Here is a 24,048-nt window from a genome sequence, read left to right as displayed (position 1 = left end):
TTAATATCGCAGCAAAATACCTAAGAGTAATCGAATGTAATTTTTGATTGAAAATTTTTTATATCGTACAATTTAAGTGGAACAAGTGGAGAGAAAGAGGTTTGAATACATACTCGCTTATGTTAAAATAAAAAATCAAGTAAAAAACCAAAAGAAAAAAAGCAGAAACGTTCAAAAATATCCATATTTGCTAAAACCATAAGGTCAGTGTTGCTTCCCGCGCTATAGGGGGATTTATCTTTCTCCATTTCATATGCTTCGTTAGAAATTACAAATTTATTCATTTATTAAAACTAATTTAATTTCCCAACAGTCCCGCAATTTTCGGAACTGGGAGCCCGTTAATTTGCTTGTTAATTTTGCATATCTGTAGGTATAAATAGTAGCTTTTGATGTAAAATTTTTTTTTTTTTTTTTTTTTTTTGTTTATTTTTATTTTGTACACTGCATGCAAATTTAGAAAATACTTTAATTAATAATTTGGTATGCTAAATGAAATACTAGAAAAGGAAATAACTAAAAATTTTATAAAATAACGCTAACACCAGCGAGTAGACAATGAAGAGCGTCGTATAATGCAGCACTTTTAGACTGAAAAAGATAGAGAAAAGTAAATATTTATCAACTGGTTATCAATAAAAAGATTATTTTTATTTTATTTATTTTTTTGGTTTGCGCTATCGGACCTTTCACTCGCAGTTTCAAGGGCTATAAATAACCTTCTATACCCAACGGAAGTAGTCCTATTGACTGGCGCTACTACCTTAAATGTCTTACATCAGGTTATATTTAATCTAGATGTCCCCTGCCTCAGGTTCGGGATTGTAATCAGTAAATTTTCCGCCTTGCCGACAAATTTCAAGATATCTGCAGTAGAAGCAATCTTGATTTCATTCGAATCCATTTGATCTCGATGAAAGATGTGCAGTCTTGTCGTTGCCAAGGCAATACAGTTGCACAAGATCTATGTACACTCTGTCTCATTCCCAAAAAGAATTTTCGAGAGATGCTAATTTAAGTAATAGTGACCTGTCGCATGTTATGCAGTTCCCTACTGTAGATAAAAGGTCTTACTATAAGCTTTTTGGCTTAACGCAGTTCTTGTGTGAATTCTTCACTGCATCCAGCTTTTCCCCAGTGAATATCACAGTACGGTTCTGGACCGTGAAAATCTGCTGCCGTTAGCAACCGACTTGTATTTAGAGATCTGGCGCCGACATTAAAATAGAAGAATGAAAACTGTTCTGGAGAATAAATTTTATTGCTCAGTAATGAAAGAATCTTTCTCCTGCACTTAAGACTCTGTTGACGCAGAATTCTTCAGCAAAGATTGTGCGATGCCATAGAATCAGATGACAGCGAATAATCCAGGTACTTTGGACGTTATCGTCACTTTTTCTAAAAATTTACTTGTGCGTAGGATTGAGTATTATAAGAAGCAAAAAATTTCAATAGTTTTGTGATTTATTCCACATTGAAAATTTTGGTTTCTTAAAGTGAAATAACTTTATTGGCTCTTTTTCACATTTTCGTAAACTTTTTCGTTTTAAATTTATAAGATAACATTTAATTTTGTATTAAATTTTTGGTGAAAATTTTTTATTAAAAATTTTTTTTTGTAATTTTCGTAAAACATCTCTCCTCGGATATTTTTTGTTAACAGCAAGTTTCATAATGGCATCGCCTAACTTTTCGGCTTAATAAAGCGCCACCATACGAACTCGTATGTTATGCTCGTGTGTGTCGCAATAAATATCGGGTGCTTTTTTTTAGCTGCAGGGGAACAATCGACATCGATAACAATGGCTTGACAATGGATAATAGCAAACTATGTTGACATTTCTGTTCAAAAAGATTTGGCAAGCCATCATGAATCGTTTAACGCCAGAACAATGCTTCCAAATTGTGGAAATTTACTTTGAAAAAAAATAAATCAAAATCATGAACGGTCATAGAGCAAACTTTTGAGCAAAGCTAGCGAAATGTCAATTCATCGTCGTTGTCAGCTGGCCAACAAGCTGTCCTTCGATTACTTGGAAAATTTTACGTAAGGATTTTGGCTTACGTACCTATTAAATACAGCGCGTGCGGGAATTGAAGCCTAATGTCATGTTATGAAATTATCTACCGATCACAATGAAAAAGAGAATCTCTTTAACTATATTTCTGTTTTGTGTTATCATTTTAAGTCCTTGAGCTTTCAACAAACACCCCATAGATGAGTACAACCGACAAAGTGCGATTTCCGTGAAATTCTTTTGAGCCCTTGAATCCATCGCTATGTACATAGATGAACTCGCAGTTTTTTAAGAAACCTACAGTCCGCGCTTCACAGTCCAATAACAACCCAACCTGCGGTCATTTTGTCTACGATATCTACGAGTGTCTTATTTAGCATTGCGTTAAGTGTCCAAGTAGGAGTGGTTCAAAGCTTCCATTTAAGGTAACTCTTTGGACCCTCAGCATCTACTTAACCAGTGCCAACTTAGCCAACAAATTCCACCAGATGAGTGGTTTGTTCTATTCAATTGATGTCCTATTCTCCAAATATTTCTTCTGTATTGCCGCTTCCCCGCCTGCCACTTCTTCTCTTCTTCCTACCATTTTTAGAATTCCATTCCCAGTCTGAAATTTACTTTAACCAATTTCACTTTTGTTGGAGCTCTAATTTTCCATATCCAACCTCTTCTGTTACATAAAGTTAAAGACAGTATTTATATGTCATTTCTTCTCATAACTCACAACTCACCGCTCATGACGTTTTATCGATTCCGGCACGCTTCGTGGATCATCCTTCACCACATATAGGCGCAGCCCCACCAAGCTGACTCGAAAGAGTTCCTTCCAATCGAGATGGCGCATATCAAAGCCAAATAGCTGCTTATCGGCACCTTCCAATTTCTCTGATAACGCGCGCACATTATTATTATCGAATTTGAAATCGTTAGAACTGAAGTATTCCATCACAGAGCAAAATTTGTGTATTTTGCGGTAAATCTTTAACATTCTGTAAAAAGGAGATAAAATAAAAATTTGTTGGATGTTTCATGAGTATATAGGCAAGTTTCGATTTGAAATGTTATTTTTTACTAAGATAAATTTTGTAATTTTTATCGATTAATCGGCTTTCGATTTTTTTATTTTAAAACACATTGTTCAGCAAAAGAATCGATTAAAATAGGAGCATTAAAGAAATAAAAGAACTAAGTTATCTTTTCTTATCTGCGATTTTTTATTTTAAGCGTGGAAAATTGATTGATTAAAAAATTCGATTGAGTGAAGATAGATTTAGTGAAAATTCGATAAACCCATGGTTTATCAAACTAAAATGAGCGCTGATTACACGGAAAGTTTTATTATTTTTATACGCACCTTGGTTTCTTTCCAACGACAAGCATGGACAGATCCATAAACATGGCTGGCACTGTGTGATAAAAAAATGACAAAATCACAAATTGCCAACGCCAGGGTACAATTGTGAAGCGTGGATACCAAATGGATTTTCGCATCGGTATATTGCAGCCATATTCGAAGCCATATTCCATATACTCTTTCCAAGTGACCATATTGTCTGCATCAGGCACATAATTGTAGATGGGTGGTTCATCGTAACTAAAACGAAAAGATTCGTTAAATTAAAATTAATAAAATTAGAATAATTAAAGGAACAAGTTTTTTACGCACTTATATCGAAAAATATTTGTTACTTGTTTGCGTGACTTACGTGTTACGCGCTATATCCCAGGCACTGGCCAGCAGCGCATTTACCGACAAATCTACTGGTACTATGTTGGCTTTGTTGTCGACCTTCCCGCTGAAGACACGCAACACGCCGGAACCAATGCCTACTATTATGCCACAGGGTCCATACATGTTATCGATCCAACCGGAGATGGGTTCCTTGTAGGTGGTGATAACTGGCAGGGAGAGGAGGAAAGAAAGCATATACAAGTCATGCACTTTGATCAAACTTAAAATTTTAAGCACCCACAAGAGCTTATGCTGGGTTATGCCTCTTAAATTTAGATTCGCTCCAAAAATTACCAAATGAAAGACTAAAATCCCTGGCCAACGCTGTTCAATTCATATCAAAATCGAGCAATAGAAAGGCTTCCTATTGAAAAAGTAGCTAACATAGTAAGCACTGCAAAGGCAATCCGAATATTTTATTTTTTGAACTTGTTTATTCTCATTCTGTTACATATTGTTATAGTTAGTAATTTATAATAAAGCTGTGAAATAACACGTTGCGTTTTATTTTCGGCTCTATTACTTCCAATAAGACTTGCTTGACCCCCCATCCAATGCTTTTCTTTTATCTTAAGACTATGGTTGTTTTGTTCGGATTAACGGAAAGATCTTGTCTCACGCACCAGTCATCGATTTTGGATTTCATTAGGGGTTTATCCCATGTTAGCGCACAGACATCGTCCGCATATGCTTGGACCTGAAAACCGAGTTCCTGCATCTCCGCTAGTAGAGAGTTTATGAACTAGCACCACACCAGCGGAGCAAGAACACCCCCTTGGAGACATCCTTGCTTGACCCTGACGGTGATTAGTTCGCCACTGTTCTCACCAGCAGTTAACAGCCTCTCAGAGAGCATGAAATATATCCATTTTACAATGGTTTGATTAACTCTGTGTCGTTCGGCAGAAGAACATATTGAGCCGAACGTGGCATTATCAAAATCCTCCTCAATGTCCACGAACACGCTCATGGTGCATTCGTCAGCTTCCAGCCCGGCTTCAATCTTACTAACAAGATCGTGTAAGACTGATTCACATGATTTTCCATTCTGGTAAGCGTGTTGATTTCTACTAAGTGGACTTCTCGGCAATACTCCCACTCGAATATGTTTCTCCACCACTCGTTTTAGACTTTTCAACACGAATGATGTGAAACTGATTAGTCTTAAACTTTTTGATAGAGAATAGTTGTCCTTTGTTGGTTTCGGAATAAATACTACTCTTACGCGTCGCCATTGGGATGGTATATAACCAAGTGCAACACAGACTGTGAAGATCCTTTTCAGGGCCTCAATCAGCCTGTCTCCTCCTTTTTTAAGCATTGCTGGATATATTCCGTCAGGTCCAGGGGACTTAAATTTCTCAAAGGAAGACAAGGAAGAACTTATCGATTCTTTTGTCACTATCCGACTAGCAATATACCAGCTGTGCCTAGAGGTTTCACCGTTGCTACCGTTATTGTTCATGCCACTCTCTACTACAGAGAGAGTTCTACTACCCTGAAATTGGGTTTCGAGTAAAGCATTAAACGTTTCCGATTTGGAAATTTTGGTGCATGAACCATCAGGTTTTCGAATGAAATGAGCGGTCTAGATGAAGGAACTTACAGTCTTGCTGTTTCCCTCATTTCTTCTACGTTACTGCAGAAATTTCTATAGGATTCAAGTTTGGCTTCCCGTACTTTTTTTCAGGAGATAATGGAGAGTAAAAGCAAGTATTTTTCAAAGCTACCTTTCGTACAGCTGGTTTAAAATACGCGATCCTTAATCAACTGTTCATAGACGCATTTTTCATTAAGCTGCAGTAAGTTATGCAATAAGATTCAGGAAACAAAGTTACCCCAGCATAATAGTCGGACCAACGACTCCATGACGAACAGAATTTATGTTCAACCAAGGACTGAATTATCAGCAGCATCTTCAAAAATAGTTGCGAAGTAGTGGAAGTGGTTACAAAACTACAGTAACTGTGAAGACACTGGGCCCGAAAATTAACACTAAATATTTCCTTTCTTTTAGCTTTCGAGAAATACTTTTGTCTAAGAGAAGTACTAAGTAGTAATTAAATGGGGAGGATCCCCGCCAAAGGGTTTGAGATTTTCCCTGTGTATGGAATATTTTCCAAGAAACTTTACGCCTCTCTCGTTTCCGTGATTATATAAGCATACCTATAGCACACCGAAGGAGGCCAATAAAAGATAAAAAATTACTATTTGAATCAACAAGTTTTAACATGCCTGTGTATAGAACGGGAGTACTGTTATAACTTGAAGCCGGTGAAATTACCACCTCGCTTCCCTTTGCAGTGAAGCTTTCTTTCTGTGATACTATATTTTATGACCCGAGCAAATGTTTGTCGCACTATCAAGACTATGGTTCCAGAATTTCGACCCCGAGTTCAATTAAACCGACTAGCTTGTTCGCATAGGACAAGCCTTGAAGTAGCCTCTGAAAAAACATCAAGTGATGTGATCGCAGCGTTTCCTGTTTGAGATGATTCAGTCGCCAAATCTCTCATTTTGGTTATTCCCAAAGGTTCCAGCAAGTTATGAAAAATGATGGAATGACAAACTTTGGTGGAATTTTTGACAGTTCGATGTCAATAATATCACTATTTGGTGGCGTAAATCTAAAGAACTTGAAAAAGAACCGAACTTAAAATAGGCAAAGCGCTTCACTAATTATGGCAAAACCAATGCACTTAGATAAGTATACATACATAAGGTATAACTAATATATATTATCTCTCCGACAAGTCCAACGCAGTCAAATTAAGAGGTTTCCTGGGTATACCTCCATACTGAGGCTTAGTGAACCTGCACCAACCAGCCAGAGACTTTATAAGACTGCTACAGCCAAAACAGTGTTTATAAGATCCGGGCGGCTGCCGAATTAAATTTGTTGCCTGAAACTGAATAGTATTCTGCTTGTATGTGTATTTTAAGGCGAACCAAATCTAACAAAGTTTAGTCACTTTCAAAGCAGTACGAAACAAATAATCGCAAATTTTTTTATGGAAAATTTGGCTGCAACGTATTGGGGTAATGCAGAAGGGTTGATTTCAAGTGGTAAACATTATTTTGCTGCCAAAAAGTATGGATGAATGATGAAGGTCAGCCGCCAGAAGCGACTATTTCTACTTTATAACTCCACACGTTGCCACCACAGTTGGTTCTACGTTACCGAAACGACCCGGGTTTATGTCCGACGAAGGACTGTCAAAGGTCTAAGTGTGTCGCTACGACAACCACCCAACCTAAGGACTGTCACTCCAGCAGCATTCCCTGTACATGTATTTGAATGTTTATGCTGCTACAACAAAAACAAGATAATTCTCAAGCTCAAATAAATAGCTTATCGGGCACACAAAAATTTGAATTAATAAGACTCTGCCCATCTGCCGCTGATGCCTTCAAAAACAAAGTTTTGGAAAGCGGTACGAAAAAAACAAACTTTATAAATGGCATGAACGCGCACAGCACACAAAGGTGGAGAATCAGAAAAACAACAAATCCATTTCCTATCAAAATCAGTGTTATTATTCTCAGGCTCCTAGTATGAGTATGTTGCAGCCTCCGCATGTGCATTCAATTGCATTTAATTGAAATTACAAAAATTCATATCCGAATGAAGATTATATCAAATAGCACTTCTAGAAATTTCATCTTTGCAAAGCACAGAAATCGAATTTTTTATGCCACTGGCCAAATACAAAATGCTGTCACTTTCCCAGCTAAATCCTTATTTAACTTCCGCCTGTCAAATGAATTGTTTTGTAAACGTTCGGGCAAATCCTTGTTGCCTTCCATCAAATCTTTTGCTAAAATCGTCCGAGGTTATTACTTTCAATTGGCCTATTTGCCATACAATGATTACCACTTGTATTAGTGCTTGCCACCTGAGTCACCTGAACCATTTGAATCACCTGGAAAATCGACTTTGTGCAATTTGAACAACATACCAAACTCTTACTTGGTACTTCCGAGAAGTGTTTCGGGCAACAGCAACAACAAACGTAATTCCCTAGCTTTGTGGTTTCCTCTTGTTGTTATTGCCATACTCATAGCTTTTCTTGTTTTTTGTTGCTGTCACCATTACTGCCACTGTAGTTGTAGCTGTTGCTGTTATTGCAGAGGCAGAAATGTCAATTTCATTAAATAAATCTTACCAATGCCTGGCCGAAATATCGTCACTGGCAATTTCTCCGCATAGTTTTGTACAATATCCTCAGCTAGCACTTTGGTGTATGTGTACGTGTTTGGATATCCTTTGATTATGGTCGCTGCCAGCGCGTTGAGCGTATGCTCGTCGAGACATTCACCCAGCTTGCAGGCATTCTCACCAGTAATGGCGCTGTGATAGAAGCGCTCCTGTATATAGCGATGATTGCAGTGAGCAAAGGCGGTCGAAACGTGGACGAGTGCCTGGTTGAAGGAAAGTGACCAAAGTGAGTAATGCAGGAGGAGGCGGCATAGCGCAGCACCAAACATGAAATGAAAGAAATTGAAATGAAATGAATTGAAAGTGAGATACATGCGACAACAAAGCAGCAAATAGAAACATAAATTGGTTGGCGCACATGCACAGACACACGCATGCCAAGACATATCCATAAACATAGATAGCTAAATGGCACACATACGTAGGTAGGTGTATTTGTGACGGGCAAATTGAAATCGTTTCCTAATAACAAAGCCAGGTTACCGAACGCACACACCCACACACACAACCACTAGCTTTGTGATTCGCTTACAAATGGCAAAAGCTCTAGCAGCAACTCCACAGCATGTCTTATGCGAGTGTGTGCGTGTGCTAGTTGTATCCTTGTGCGATTATGGTCAGCTTACCTTCAAGTGGACAATCTCTCTAGCCAACTGCAGTATCTCCTTTGTGCCATTCACATTTATGGCAATGGCCATTTTCAATTTCTCATCGAAACGCACCGTCGCCGCCCCATGGATGACAATGTTCACATTCTCCTTGATTAGCTCACGTTCGGTTTGCGTGATGCCCAACGCGGGTAGCGAGCAATCACCGCTGATGATGGTGATTTTCTGTCGATACTTGGGATTGCACTTTTTCAATTTCTCAAACACCTGGCAGGCAAACGGGAGGAAAATATTAAATGAAAGATGAAAATATTGAAAGAAAAGTTTAGAATATTAATGACGAAAGTAAAAAGGTGTTGCAAAGAAAGAAAACTAAAGCACTGGAATTAGGTTATGGCGCCTTCGTACTTACAGGATCATTGAATAGATCTTCGATGCGGGAATAGACATCTTTACCCTTTTTGCTGCGTATAAGCAAATAGATTTGACTCACTTCGGTGACGCGCAGCAATTTATCGATTATAACTGAAAAGTTAAAAAATGGAAAAAATACATATAAGGATTACAACATGGAAGAAATTTAAAATTGTGAAAAAAATTAGGTAGTCTTAGGTACAAATGCAAGATAAATAAATAAGGAAGGCTAAATTCGGTGTAAATTTGTATACCCGGAGGTATCTTTCAAGCAGAAGTCTTTGCTGTAGATAAGGCTGCGGAAATGGCATTCGCAAAGACGTCAAGCAACTCCAACATAAATATATACGTTGACAGCCAAGCTGCGATAAAAACAATAAACTCGTATGAAATTTCATCTATAAATGTTCTAAGAAGCAGGGAAGCCATAGAGAGATTAGTTGCAGACAGACGATTACACATATATTGGATACCCCGACATAAGGGCATTGCAGGAAACGAAATTGTAGATGATATTGCCCAAAACGCTGTTTAAAACAATTCGAACAAGAAAACGACATAAAAAATAAATAAATAATTGGCGCGTACACTTCTGTTAGGTGTTTGGCCGAGCTCCTCCTCCTATTTGTGGTGTGCGTCTTGATGTTGTTCCACAAATGGAGGGACCTACAGTTTCAAGCCGACTCCGAGCGGCAGATATTTTTTGAGAGAAGCTTTTTCATGGCTGAAATACACTTGGAAGCTTGCAATTGCCTGCCGAGGGGCGACCGCTATTAGAAAAATGTTTTTACTGAAACCTTTAAGTACGGTATACAAAGGCATCGCTGCGGGCATGAAAATACGGATAGATAGGAGGTGGAATAATCTAGCTACTTGCAAAACCGCGAAAATCATGTGAAAATCATGTGTACACAGAGTGCAGATAAATACGTCCGATTCGTACTAGCTCTGTCTAGAAAAGAAAGCAGAACTATTGGCCACAATTTGCTAGCGGCGCACGCATACAAGATAGGCATTACAAACAACGATAGCTGCAGATTTTGCAATGAACTAGAAGAGAGGGAAACGCTAGAACACCTTCTATGTTCCTGCCCTGCATTAGCTAGAACCAGATTAATATGTTTGGGAGCTTTACAATATTAGAAGTTAGAGTACGTCTCGGAGATAGAGCTCCAAAGTTTACTTACTTCAAAGAAATGTAAGGGTCTAGCTCCATCTGGTGGCACTAAGGATCAATAGGTTTATGTGATGGCTTTCAGCCAGCCAGGTCAACCTAACCTAACCTAACCCTGTATACCCGGAGATGATGACAGTTGTAACTTGTAACATCAGATGGACGGACGGAGCATATAAAAATTAGATATGGTTTTATCCGATTTCAATAATAATTATAAGTATCTAAATGAGGTGGGGAGGAAAACATGTGCCAAGTTTATCTTAATGACAGAGATTCACGTTTCGTGTCCTTTTTTAGAAATCTTACGTTGCATGGGGGGAGGCTGGCGTGGTCTCTGGCTCAGTTCTTCCCTTTCTAATATCAACCGACCTTAGACAAACAGTAATACGCATACTAAATTTCACTGAAGTATATTAATTTCTCCTCAAATTATCGAGCGCAAGGAGGACAATCATGGCCACATCGACTCTTCTCATCATTCTGAGCATTTTAGTGTATACGTTTGTGGCAGTGTATTTCTATACCGATTCCTTTATGCTGTTATTTACAACCGTTATGTGAACCAAATTATAGTTGCCTTGTGGAGAGGAGCGCGCGTATAAAAGGATAGCTAGTTGCCAGTCAGCTCTGCATAAGTTAATAGAGCACCCCAGATTTATACCAGACCTGAAATGGGTTCTCTGAAACCAGCGGGACGCAAAAGTACAGGGTTGCCCATATTCGACGGATCTATGTGTTTTTTGGGCCCATTTCAATCGACGAGGCTTGTCTGCAGGCAACAATCTTTGCGTCAATTGAATCTTATACGGGAATAAATGCAAATCAATGCGAATAATTCGTTGTAAAGTGGTCCGAGCAATGCCCAACTGCTGAGAACGGCGATTTTGGGATGTCCTTGGCGACGTCTCAACACTGGCCCGTACAAGAGCAATATTCTCATCCGATCGCCTTGGTCGGTTTTGATTTTCCCTCTTTGGATTAGAAAGGTCATAGAAGACCAGTCGAAAGTATTTCGTACAAACGTTTAATGGTGTTCTTAGAAGGCGCACTTTTCACATTATTTAATTTTTTACACGCACGTTGAGTTTTCAAAATTGACTTCTTTTGTTGAATGTAAATTTCAATAATTTAGGAGCGCTCGCATAGCGAGTACTGTTCCATGGTAAAAATCTGCTTGGACTGACGCTTCCAATGCGGAATGTCATTAAGCGATCTGTCAAAAGATATAGGTTTGCCAGATAGATCCGTCGAATATTGGCTACCCTGTATTTATTGTGAGATTTACGGTGAATGTGAGTAATGCTCCTAAGACAAATTCTGGAAATATCCCTGCTTAGAAAGGTGCTGAATTCAGCAGGAACTTTAAAATCAATCCACATGTCAGTTTCAGATAGTTGAGAGTACTCTGAGACAGAAAAATGTTTATAAGTGGTACAGGCTTTTCACAGAAAGTCGAAAAGATGTGAATGACGACGTTCGCTCAGGACGCTCCAGCACATCAACAACCGATGAAAATGTTGAAAAAGTGAAGAAAATTGTTATGGAAAATCCTCGAGTCACAATTAGAGAAGTTGCTGAGGATGTCGGCATATCGGTTGACTCATGCCATGCAATCTTTTTGGAAATTTTGGGCATAAAGCGTGTGGCAGAGAAGTTCGTTTCAAAATTGCTGAATTTAAACCAAAAACAATGTCACATGAGCATCGCTCAGGAATTGTGTAATGACGTGAACGATGTATGATCCAGATTTGCTTAAAAGGGTCATAACTGGTGACGAATCATGGGTGCATGGTTATGACATCGAAACCAAAACCCAATCGTCACAATGGAAGAGTCCAGAAGAGTCAAGACCAAAAAAAGCACGCCAAGTTCGATCAAATATCAAGGTTTTGCTCACTGTTCTCTTAGATTACCATGACGTTCCTTGGCCATTTTCTTCTTACCACAACGTCGTACGGTAAATAAGAAGTATTACCTTGAAGTTATGCACCGTTTGTGTGAAGCAATACGAGACAAACGCCTGGAATTGTGCTCACTCATCTTTGCTTATAAGAGATTATTTTGGCAAAAGCAACACCGTTATCTTGCCTCAGCCACCGTATTCACCAGATTTGGCCCCCTGCGACTTTTTCCTGTTCGAAAGGCTGAAGAGACCCATGAAAGGACGGCGTTTTGCGACTATTGAGAAGATAAAAACCGAATCGTTGAGAGAGCTCAAGGACATACCAAAAAGTGTATATAAGAACTGCTTCGAGGATTGGAAAAAACGTTGGCACAAGTGTATTATATCTGAGAGGACTACTTTGAAGGAGATAAAATAGAAATTGATTAATGAAGTACATCTCATGTATGGAACTGACACCAAACTTTCCAGTGCAATGTGCAAATAGCTCACCTCATTTCAGGATTGAGATACTGGAATCTCGATCTCTACCAGCAAAAACCTGAATAGAAGCTTGAAGTGCCTATTTATAGTTATGTTTTCTCTCCAATCGGACGTTTAAGTCCAAGCTTGCCAAATGATCAAATTACAACCTTCAGTAGTAAAAACGATAGTAAGTTATTATGTGCCGAAAACCGTACTACTGCGGAGTAAAATACACTGAGATCAGCCCCGTCATGGCAAACGTCTTTATGGACTCAGGTCCATACTTTTGTTACTGTCTTGCTAAACTCTAAACGGAATTATAAGGGAGCCTCACACACAAGCGGGGCTACTTGGTTATCAGTTCGACCAAAATTTCTTTAGGCCAGTGGACAGGAATGGCTTTCAGTTTCAGGATCTTTCAACGGTCGCAATGATTGAAAAATAGTCCAAATTTGGCATAGATGGAAAAATCGCCCAAAATCCTAGGCATAAGGAATCCATCTACGAACGATTTTTGTGCATTCAAGTTTGTCAGAAACCAAAAAGTGAATTATTCCTCGACTGAACAGTATACTTGCATTTTGCGTCGAAGCGTATCCTGTTCCACTCATGTTTCCGCGAGGAGGATTGGACGAAATATTATATTTAAATACAAGACCCAGTGAACTTCTTCATAGAAGGATCGAAGTCAAAAGGAGAAGTTTTCTTGGAGGAAGCCTCCATCAAGCGAGTATGTAAACTTCCCAATCGCAGCAATATTTTCCAAGTGAAGGAAACGCTTTCAGAGATGCAGTCAATTGGTTGCGGACTTGTGTAATAATCTGGAAAGGGCTAAATATTTATTCTGAAGGCCAATAGTTTATATCTCTTCGGACCCATCTGAATATTTCGCAATCAAACTCATATGGGTGCCAGGTTAGAAGAACTTTTCAGTTAAATGCAGCCTGCTTATCAGCGGCTATGCACCACTAACGTACCATCCCGTGGAAAAATAAAATAAAAGCTATCACTTTCTCTTCGGTCCTTTGGGTCTGCTCTAAGGGGACTCTGGATGAGAACTCTGAATTGCCGAATTGCAAATATCTTTCGATTTAGGATGTATCAATGGTGATCGCTGTAGCGTCTGACCCCAACTTAGTCCCATTTCCTGTCGGCAACGAGGGTAAGACTAAACTTAGATTCGAGTCCCTTCCGCATTAACTATCATACATGGAGAACGATTAAGTGAAGTCAAGTCAGCATCTACTTTTCACTTAACCTGAATTTTTAAAACTAAGATTCAGACAACTTGGCGCACGCTTTTTATAAGTGAACGAGGATATTTCTTATTTGCGGCATTTTATTGTCAGTACGCCATCCAAAATCCCAATTAGTCACTGCATGCACGCAGCCTTCGTTTCTATCTGTTTTCTTCCCTGTTTTGTTTCTAATGATAAAAAAGTGGGCTGTCCAATTTTGTCTTTAAGTGTAGCCTTATAACCTAACCTAACCTAACTTAATCTAACCGAGCACTTGATCTGAAGGGGCACTTCTTTTGTGTCGTGAAATTGCAGAACTGATTTTTTTTTCTTTAATTTTTCAAGGAAATGTTAAATTTAGAGGATTTAAAAGTTTAATGCCAGAGAAACAAAAAAGGCTTTTTATTAAAGGGTGGTTAAGTTTCAAGGGCCGGTGTTGATTTTGAATAAAGTACGATTTTTTTTTTTAAATTATTATTATATCTCTTTATTATGATAATATTGGTATGGCTCAATTACGTATGGAACAAAATATCGGCCAAATGGCCTCGGCGGCTCACCTCCATCCGATGGTCTAAATTTTCGATGCCGCTGAGACATAATTGAGGTTCTATGCCGTTAATGTGCCGAATTATCTCATCCTTTTGCTCTTGAATTGTTGCTGGCTTATCGACGTATGCCTTTTCTTTCAAATAACCCCAAAGAAAGAATTCCAACGGTGTCGTTGATGTTTAGGTGTGGTTCACATTCAACATCGGCCCTTGAAATTTAAGCACCATTTATAAGGAGTCCACCATCTTGTATTTGCTACCCACCCTTTCTGTCTTTTTTCATTTATTTCTCTTTTTCTTCTCAAATATTCACTATATTTTTAATCATCATTTAACCAAAAAAAGCTGCTGTTCTCAAAAACTATTTTTCTTCTTTTTCAAATTGCTTACTCGTTTAGTTTAGCTTAAATAAAATAAACTAATTCTATGTCAATATTCTTATCTTATTAAATATTAACTTGAAATTCTGCAATACTCACTTTTTCCAAAAAAGCCAGTTCCACCGGTGAGGAAAACACCCTTATCCTTATAAAATTTCTGTATAGGCGTCTCATCTGCAAGAAATTCAAGAAAATATTATCACCAAACAAATTAAATCGAAAGCTTGTGAAAAGATTTGGCGCAGTCAGCATTAAATACTGCAGAATAAATTGGTTTCTGAGCGAAAATAGATGTATTAACATGCTTCATTACCCATATACACGCCCACTCATGACAAGCACATGTGTGCACTTGAATAGTATGCATACGTACAAATCTAAGTATTATATATAGGTATGTATGGGAAGTGACTGCGTCAAAAAATGCGCACCAGCTTAATGACACATTCGAGATACTCATAAAATTATGCAAGTGACTAGCTATCGTCTGCGCCAACCACCCACCCACCTCTTCCTTTCAAACGAGATTCATTATGAATGCGCATTTTGGACGAAGCAAATAAGTAATCAAATGTTGAAAGCGCTGAGCTGTGCTTGAATTTTCCTCGAACGCACGCATCGCGCCTGCGCGTAATTACACTACACGACGCATAAGTATAATTTAAGTTCCCTACGTATCTCTGCAGGCCGATATACACACACTTGCATATGTATTTATGTAAATAGCGGGCAGTTAATATTGGAATAGTGGCATACAAGTACTAGTCCTAAACTACACATTTTGTAAATATTTTCAAACAGGTAGGAAAGGGAAAGACAAAAGGCTGTTTGTGATCGATCTGATGTTACCAAGATCGTCATTCTGCTTCCTGTCTATCGCCAATCCGGTACTAAATGAATACAGATTGTGATAGTTGCTTAAGAAGCACAGTAAATAAATGATTCCCTTGGATTTAGCCTATACCCCTGTACAGCCCCAATCCTTAATCCATTCCAGTATAGGAATGCATGATACACCAGTGAACCATCAGTCGATGTGCAGAAAAAAGGTGGGAAATAACCGCATTGTTATTTTTAGTGAAAATATAACTGCCTTCAAAGCTCTTTCAAACTTTGATGTAAAATCATATTCCCGGAATGCGTAGATAGGCTAAAAAGCTAAGCTATATGCAATTACCTCAGCTCTTTCATATCAAGGACCACTAAAGCTTTAAGTTGACGAAAAAACTGATAGTTTGGCTAATAGAGCGTGGATACTACATAACAACTACAATAGGCCCAGGATTCATGCTAGCTACGTGGCAACATATCTTTAATATGAAACTCAGAAGCGGATGGAAAGGATTAAAATATCTGCATACACTAGCACCACACCAAGCAAATTATATCATGTGAGCACATCAAAAGCATAAAATCTTTACAAATCAACCAAATAATAAACTACTAACTATTTAGAAGATAGTTGAATATACCAAGCAACTTTCACTGGCAAAATGTTCTGGGCCTTCGCCAAAAACGTCGCCTCTAGGGGGTATCACCTCAATAGGTTTAAGTGCCTTATAAATCTCCCACCAGCTAAACCTTTGAGAACGCTTACACAAATTCTCACAAGTCCCGAATGAGTTGGTACGTGACTACCGTTCGGAAATGCATGGGTTCGAAGCTGCATGAAACACCAAATGATAAAAAAGTTATTTCAAATAATACTCGCCCCTCGGCAGGCAATGGCAAACTTTCGACTGTATTTTCTTCCACGAAAAAGCTCCTCATAAAAAAACCATCTGCCGTTCGGAGTCGGCTTAATATTGTGGAACAACACCAAGTGGCAGAAGAATGGCACATACAATCACTACAATTCGATATTCTCTTAGATATCATAGAAGCATTGGGCCTGGGAGAATTATTGTAAAGAGTACCGAGCGCTAATGATCTTCGGGTCCATGTATATACCTCTTATTAATATTAGCTTATCACATAGCAAAATATAAGAATATAGTCCGATAACAACTGATCATTGAGAATCAGAAAGCTTTGAACGGTGTGCAGGTTGTTTTCTATATGCCTTCCTCATAGCACTACAGGATGGAATCGGAAAGTGCAAAACCTATTCGATGGTGCACAAATACACTACTTTGCATTATTTAATAGAAAGTCAAGTCGGCCACAACATCATCAACAACATCTAAATATCAAGAAAATGTAATTTTTTTTTGCAGAGGAGGTAAAAAATGGAAAATGTCAGAAACATCATCAAAGGTGCCGTCAAACCAGTGGTATGTGGGGCATGCTCCCACTAACCCCATAACATTCCTCAACTCTCGGCTGATTCCACCCTGGGACTGCTAAAAGCAATTTCATCAAGGTGGAGCGGTGTTTATGCCTTTTAGACACACCAGGTACCTGCGTCCAGGTTTCTCTCTTAATTGCGTATTGAGGTTATACGCTATTGATAGCATCCATTGCTTTGTCACCAATGGGGCATCGGAAAATTGCAATATCGTTACTCGATATCGACTTGTCGTCTGTTTGGATTCGTCTTGAGGCTTTACCTCACCAGTTTTTGAACGATTTTTGAATGCCTTATTATTGAATACCAGCCTAAATGAAATTATGTAATGAATTAATGATCTATCCTCACTTGAAATAAAGCTCTTATAAATCATCCAACTACACACAATTCCAATACAGATTTGCAGTGTCCCAAGTTATACAGATATGAGCAAGCAAATGGAAGATTGGTGGTAACAGCATCATTAGGATCGGCTTCGCAATTAATGATCCAATTAGAAGAGAACACAGACAAGAAGAGGACTCCTCTGAGAAAGAGAAAATGTATCAAAAAGCTCGACAGGGTTGCGTAAAGAAACTTCTAAAATACAGCATATAAAGGGTAACTTTTTAGCTATTATCTTTTTAAACAGTTGGTTTAAACAGCTGGCGCACATTTCGTGTTTTGTTTCACTGTTAAATATCTTCAGTTTGGTCTATAATTTAACCATGACTCGTCTTACATACGAACAACGCTTGCAAATCATTGAATTTTATTATAAAAATGCGTGTTCTGTTAAGAAAGTTTATCGCGCGCTTCTTCCATTTTATGGTCAGTTTAATCAACCCACTGAAGCGACTACTCGAGCTATTGTGACTAAATTTAGAACTAAATTTACATTATTGGACATCAAACCACCAACACGCTTACGTAGAGTGCGAATTGAGGAAAATATCGCAGCTGTATCGGCCAGTGTTAATGATGACCATCAACTATCGATTCGTCGCCGTTCACAGCAATGCGGCCTCTGTTACTCAACAACGTGGAAAATTTTGCGAAAGGATTTAGGTGTGAAGCCTTTCAAAATACAGCTAGTGCAAGAATTGAAGCCGAACGACCTACGCAACGCAGAATTTTTGGTGAATGGGCTCATGGAAAGTTGGCCGAAGATCCACTTTTTTATCGAAAAATTGTGTTCAGCGACAAAACTCATTTTTGGATCAATGGGTACGTAAATAAGCAGAATTGTCGATTTTGGAGTAAAGATCAGCCAGAAGAATTGCAAGAGCTACCAAGGTAACAGTTTGGTGCGGTTTATGGGCTGGAGGTATCATTGGACCGTACTTCTTCAAAGATGCTGCGAATCGTAAACGTAACTGTGACTGGTGAGCGCTAACGTGAAATGATATCCAACTTTTTTTTGCCCAAAATGCAAGAGCTTGACTTGCATGACAAGTGGTTTCAGCAAGACGGTGCCACATGCCACACAGCACACGTAACAATGGACGTGTTGAGAGGCGAGTTCGGTGAACATTTTATATCACGTTCGGGACCTGTCAATTCGCCACCCAGATCGTGCGATATAACACCTTAAGATTATTTTTTGTGGGGCTATGTTAAAGCTAATGTTTATTCAGACAAGCCTGCTTCAACTAACGCATTGGAAAAAAAAAACATTAAAGCATTTATATGTGAGATACCGGCCGAAACATTGGAAAGAGTATGCCAAAATCGGACTAAGCGGATGGACCATTTGAAGCGCAGTCGCGGTCAACATTTGCATGAAATAATCTTCAAACATTAAATTATATGGACTGTACTATCGATTTAAATACAAATTTCATGCATTTTTCTGAACTTTACGTGTGTGTTTTTATGAAAAACTTTCCTGTAGCTCTTAAAAATCACCCTTTAGATTCAAACAGCTTGTTAACCTATCTCAGAATGTACATTCTGTAAGAAAATTTAAGAACGATCGAGTAACTGGAAAACGTTCCATTGGCAATTGGGGAATGACTGAATTTATATCCGGCCATTGACTATAACTTCAACAGAGGTTCTTAAAATTTACGGGGAAGGTTTTCAGTACCTACTACAACAGCAAAAATAATTACAATAATAATAATAATAATATTAAGAGAAGATGGTGGAAAATCTTAAGCTCATCACGTATCATAATCGCTCTCCCCACAGCTTAGACGAAGCTTTAAGCAGGAAAGAGAGTGGAAATGCTCATAAATCGTTCAGTTGCAATGCATAGATAAGTTATCTTATTTCTATTATACCTAATTGTTTACCTCCTTAGAAATCTAGCTAGCTATCTATCAAACTATCAGCGTCAGCGCAGAATGCCCTTTCTTCGAGCCGGTCTAAACCTATTTCTATTCACTGCTGGGTATTTTCCTTCGCATAATATGCACAGCGTTAAATCTATCCGTTGATTGACTGGCTGAGTGAACAAAACTGACAAACTTGACATCGAAAGTGATGATTTTTTATACAATCACCACATACAGTTACACGTACATTGTGTGTACTTATGCATTCCCTCTGCAAGCGTGACACTTTGGTTGAGATGGTCGTAACGCTGTCGCTCTAAAGCTGGCATTTGGTTTGTTCAATGTTGCTGTCATGATGACACCATAAATTACAAGTGGCCGAAGCGTTTGTTGGCAAATATTTGTCACAAATATTGTTGTTATTATTGTTATTGCCCTCTTTGTTGCAATTACTGTTACACAGCGCCCAGTCATTGTTATTTTGTTTATTACGACCGCTAGATCAATGCTCAACAGCACATAATCATCACCTGCATCCTCTTACAGTTCTCTTCATCACTCTCCAATGTTAGCATCAGCCACGTCAGCTTGCGGTAGTTTGTGAAAAGCACAAGCCAGCCGAAGCAGTGATGTAAACATCTTGTTGCCATTTAGCTGCGCGATTACAGTGATGAACAAGTAAGTGGAAGTGGTTGTTATTTTAAAACTCGCCGCTGCAAGTTTCTTCAAGGCAATGCCAAGTTTTGATAGCTCTTGTAGCTTTAGCACATCCTTTAATAGAAAGACATTTTTCATAGAACTTGAGTGCATTTCCTATAATTCCATGTAGGACAGAGCGGGTCTAGTATTTTACACCTTCCAGTACCTAATCCGTCAAACACCTCTGCAAGTTGGTATGTTCCCGGTGCTATTTACACGCTAGGTATAAAACACCGAAGATCATAAATCTAGTTAAGGTACACAAATAATCATACGATCCCTGATTGCGGCTGACAACTGAGGCACTGAATTTGTTAAACGGTGCCGCAACGTGGCCAGAACCAGGCGCCGGATGTAGTATTCGAAATTCTCGAATCCCCTTACCAATCCAAAATTTATTCCAACCTTTAATACGGTTATCAGTTCACTCGTTTCGGAAGCAGGTCCAGAAACCACCGACGAGGTATTGAATAGTTTAGATGGAGGGATGCGCTACTTTGAAGCCAATCAGTTAGCCACTATAAAGGGTGACAGATAAGAACGCTACGAAAAGAAGTTAAATAAAACACCAAGTTTTATTTTCAAACTACGTCCATGCCACTGTGTATGTATGGAGTTACACATCATTCAAATGGCTACCTCAGATTCGCTAGCAGCGCTTCGAAGAGTTCGAACCAATTTTTGATCACCAATTGATGAACACTGATGACTTTTGCAATACGTCCGGACATATTTGTAAATAGCCGAAATTTGTGAATGTCGACCAAGCAATGACTGGACTACGGTTGTGCGAACCGCTGCATGCAGGTGGCTAATATGGTATAAAGACCTGCTATACAGCAAGCGTAGCAAAGCAACGAGACCTAAATCTTAGCGCCGTGAAAGTGGGGCATCATTCATACAACTAACGCAAAAAGGACTCGATGTATTACTGAGTCTCACAGTGTGCATACTTCGTGGATGGTGTGCTGTAAGGACGTAGTTCGAGAGCTGAGACTTCTTCAATCGTAGAAGTTCCTTCTGGCACCTCCGATCCACACGTCGCCGAAACGATTTCACGACCTTACGAAGCAAACCTTTCACCAGATCTCCGAATCCAAATACCTTAAAAACTATCTGACAGTTGCAGTTTTCTGCAATGTCATAGTGACCAGGTACCCAGATTGGTAAAAGGGCTCGACAAACAATAAAGAGTGCCACTCGTCTATAGAATTACAGAACGTCAATTTCTGATCAATGAAATTTTTAGCAAAAAATATTTTCGTTAAACACTCTCGAAATTCTGTTTTAGTGATCTCCGGGATTTTCTTCAAGCGATGTGAATAGGTAAACACCATGGACCTGGAATCAAAGTCTGAGGCTCGATGCTAGGCGGTAAAGTTTGCAGTGAGATTTACCCGAAATATCTCGCGGTAAATATCAGCCAACAGCTCCCTGGCCATTGTCGTGACGTCAATCTAAGATAGCTTTACTCAAAGAGGTGACTTTACGGCTCTGCGATGCGGCTATAAAAACCATTTACTCTGACAATGAGGTTACAAGGAATAACTGGATTGCAACAACGCCTCTCTCAAAGTAGCTGCTGTGAAGGGCACGGTGGCATCACTGTAAACGGTACCGACGACGAACAGGCAAGAAACAGTACCAAGCTGCAGTCAGTAAACTTTCCACATCATTTTAGCATTGCTCTCACTCTGAACAATGAAACCCACATGTTGTGTGGCGAAACAAATAAGGCCTGAAGTCAATGAAATAAAATCTAAATTTCCCACCCCCGAAGTCGTTCCTCAATTCCAGGATTCACTACATTTTGCCTCAAGGAAACGCACGGAAACGCACGCAAATGACTTCTGTCACAGTTTCGCAGATGAATTGGAGATCACTACACCGCTCTGAAAATAACACAATATATCCATTCTATGGAATATTTTTTTGAACGCCCAGCGGAGTTGCAGGATTTTCCGGAGTTTTATACAAAAAACGCATTGATTTCACCACTTGCGAAACTAAAGAGATGACGTAATTTTACAATAGTCCATTTTGTGACTCGCTGCACCTCGTAAAGCGCGCCAACGACCGAAACCTAACACAACCTATCGGCACAAATCTTTTTCCGCCGCTGTTAGGCCTTTATTATGTAATTGGTCGATGCGTACTACATGGGTAGGTGTGCGCATGTGCACTGAAGTAGGAAACCTAATTGCCAATCGACATTTGCCTGCCTGTGCTCATCCGAACGTAGGTATGTTGTAAGTCCCCGGCACAAGTCCATGATTCCTGCTGTTATCTGAAGTGTTTTTACCACCACTAAAGCTTGTTATCAGCGGACGTTGGGGTGTTGTTCTTGTTGCTCGCCGCCGATATCGTTAATCACAAACACATGCGATGCAAATAAGCTTCGATGCATTTGCCAGCCTCGCGTTCCCTCCAACATTTGTATCAACACTCGAAATTAGCATTGTGACGCGGCCCAGCTGCTAAGCTCACAAACAACCATCAACCACAATAAAAACCGTAGTAGTCTCACTGAAGCGAACACTTTAGCGCAGCAAGTGCATCAGCGTTTTACAATTTCGGCAAACACCTATACTTCCGCAGGCATACATATGTTTGGAGTGAGCATGTGTATGTGAGTATTTGTTTGTGCAAATATCAGTGAAATTGCTAGCAGCCACGAAAACAACAACAACAACAACAACAACAACAATAAGCTTTAGTCAATCAGCAGTCACATTGAGCGCGTTAGCCACATCAACAGCGCACAGGGCACCGGGCGGGCTCACAGACTAGCTTCCAGAGTTTGTTAGTGAGCGGGGTAATTTCTCCATCCAGCAGAGGCTACACATCAGCAAGTGGCCTTGCCTAACCAAAAACAGCGTGCATGCAGACAAACCGCTGGCAGGCAGTCGAATAGCGCGCTCGCTGTTGGCCAAATAACCGGCGAATCAACCAGGCATCCAGTCAGTCATGTGGATACTACCAACGCTGCACCGCTTCGGTGCGCACAGCAGGCGATGACAATATCCATGGCACGACTCACACAAACACACACACTTACACAAAATTAGGTACACACACACACACACGTGTGTAATCTCTCTTACGCTGACACATCATAACATCAGCCGGCGTTGCATTTTGGTTGGCATAAATGTTGCGGTTGTTGTTCTTGCCTGCATTGTTGCAGTGAATATTGCTGTTTTTTTGTTGTTGTTGTTAGTCGCTTGCTTGGAGTGCTTTTGTGTTTGCCTATGCTAATTGGCTTAATGCATTTCAAGCGCTCTCCAAGTCGTCCACTCGACGTTACCCGCTAAGAGGTCTGCTTGGAGTGGGCGAAGCTTCTTCAGTCACTGCGGCGACACACTCCACTCGAGTATTGCGGGTGGTGAGGACGTGCATAACAAAAGCGCTGACATTCAGCTGAAAACAATACTTTTTTTATTATTTTCCCATACGGTCCTTTGGTTCTGCACATGCTATCGAGCCTGCTGCATAACGTTGAACTATTTTTCAACTTCTACACAGTTTTTGTGCCGCCGAAAGACAGCATCACCACAAATGCATTCAAGTTAATTATAGATATTTAACGACGTATAGGATTCACACAAGAGAAATTCATTTTAATATTTGAAAATAACAATCTATGCAGAAGCTCTCACATACATACATACCCTCGTAACAATAAAATAAGCAAACCAAAGAATGACCAAATGTATTTTTCTCTTCCACATCCCTTAGACCACACAGAATTAATTTTATCACAACCTAAGTCATATATTCATAGTTAGAATTTAATTTTGATGTTTGACTCCAAATTAAACTCAAACTCACATCACAACTCATGCTCAAACTTAACTCAATTTCTGATTTTTCATAGTGAACTGCAAGACTATATTCCATCTCAAATTCAGATTCCTACTCACCCCAAAAGGAAACCCTAATTCAGACTTAGATTCAAATTCATCATGAAACTCTAAATCAGTTTCAAACCTAAAGTAAAGCTCCCTCAACCTCACGAATCTTGCACTAATCTCAAGCGCACTCTCCAGCTCAACTGAAGACAGGTAGGTTAGATGGCAAGAGTACCACGTTACCA

General features: G+C 39.4%; 1 protein-coding gene across 1 annotated transcript in view; it reads right to left on the bottom strand.

Annotated features, from left to right (window-relative positions):
• Positions 1–405: 405 nt before the first annotated feature.
• The window catches only part of LOC128868346 (fatty acyl-CoA reductase wat), a 95,716-nt gene continuing 72,073 nt past the window's right edge, over positions 406–24,048 (bottom strand). Inside the window, exons 3-10 of the mRNA XM_054110342.1 lie at positions 14,805–14,879; positions 8,990–9,102; positions 8,596–8,844; positions 7,917–8,172; positions 3,725–3,917; positions 3,373–3,612; positions 2,750–3,007; positions 406–591 (exon numbers count right to left, since the gene is read on the bottom strand). Of these exons, the coding sequence (XP_053966317.1) occupies positions 501–591; positions 2,750–3,007; positions 3,373–3,612; positions 3,725–3,917; positions 7,917–8,172; positions 8,596–8,844; positions 8,990–9,102; positions 14,805–14,879 (1,475 nt within the window). The 3' untranslated portion in view covers positions 406–500. The remainder of the gene's footprint in view (positions 592–2,749; positions 3,008–3,372; positions 3,613–3,724; positions 3,918–7,916; positions 8,173–8,595; positions 8,845–8,989; positions 9,103–14,804; positions 14,880–24,048) is intronic.

The sequence above is a fragment of the Anastrepha ludens genome, chromosome 2 (assembly GCF_028408465.1).
Source record: "Anastrepha ludens isolate Willacy chromosome 2, idAnaLude1.1, whole genome shotgun sequence".
Taxonomy (NCBI): Eukaryota; Metazoa; Arthropoda; class Insecta; order Diptera; family Tephritidae; genus Anastrepha; species Anastrepha ludens.
This window is presented reverse-complemented; position numbering and strand designations above follow the sequence as displayed.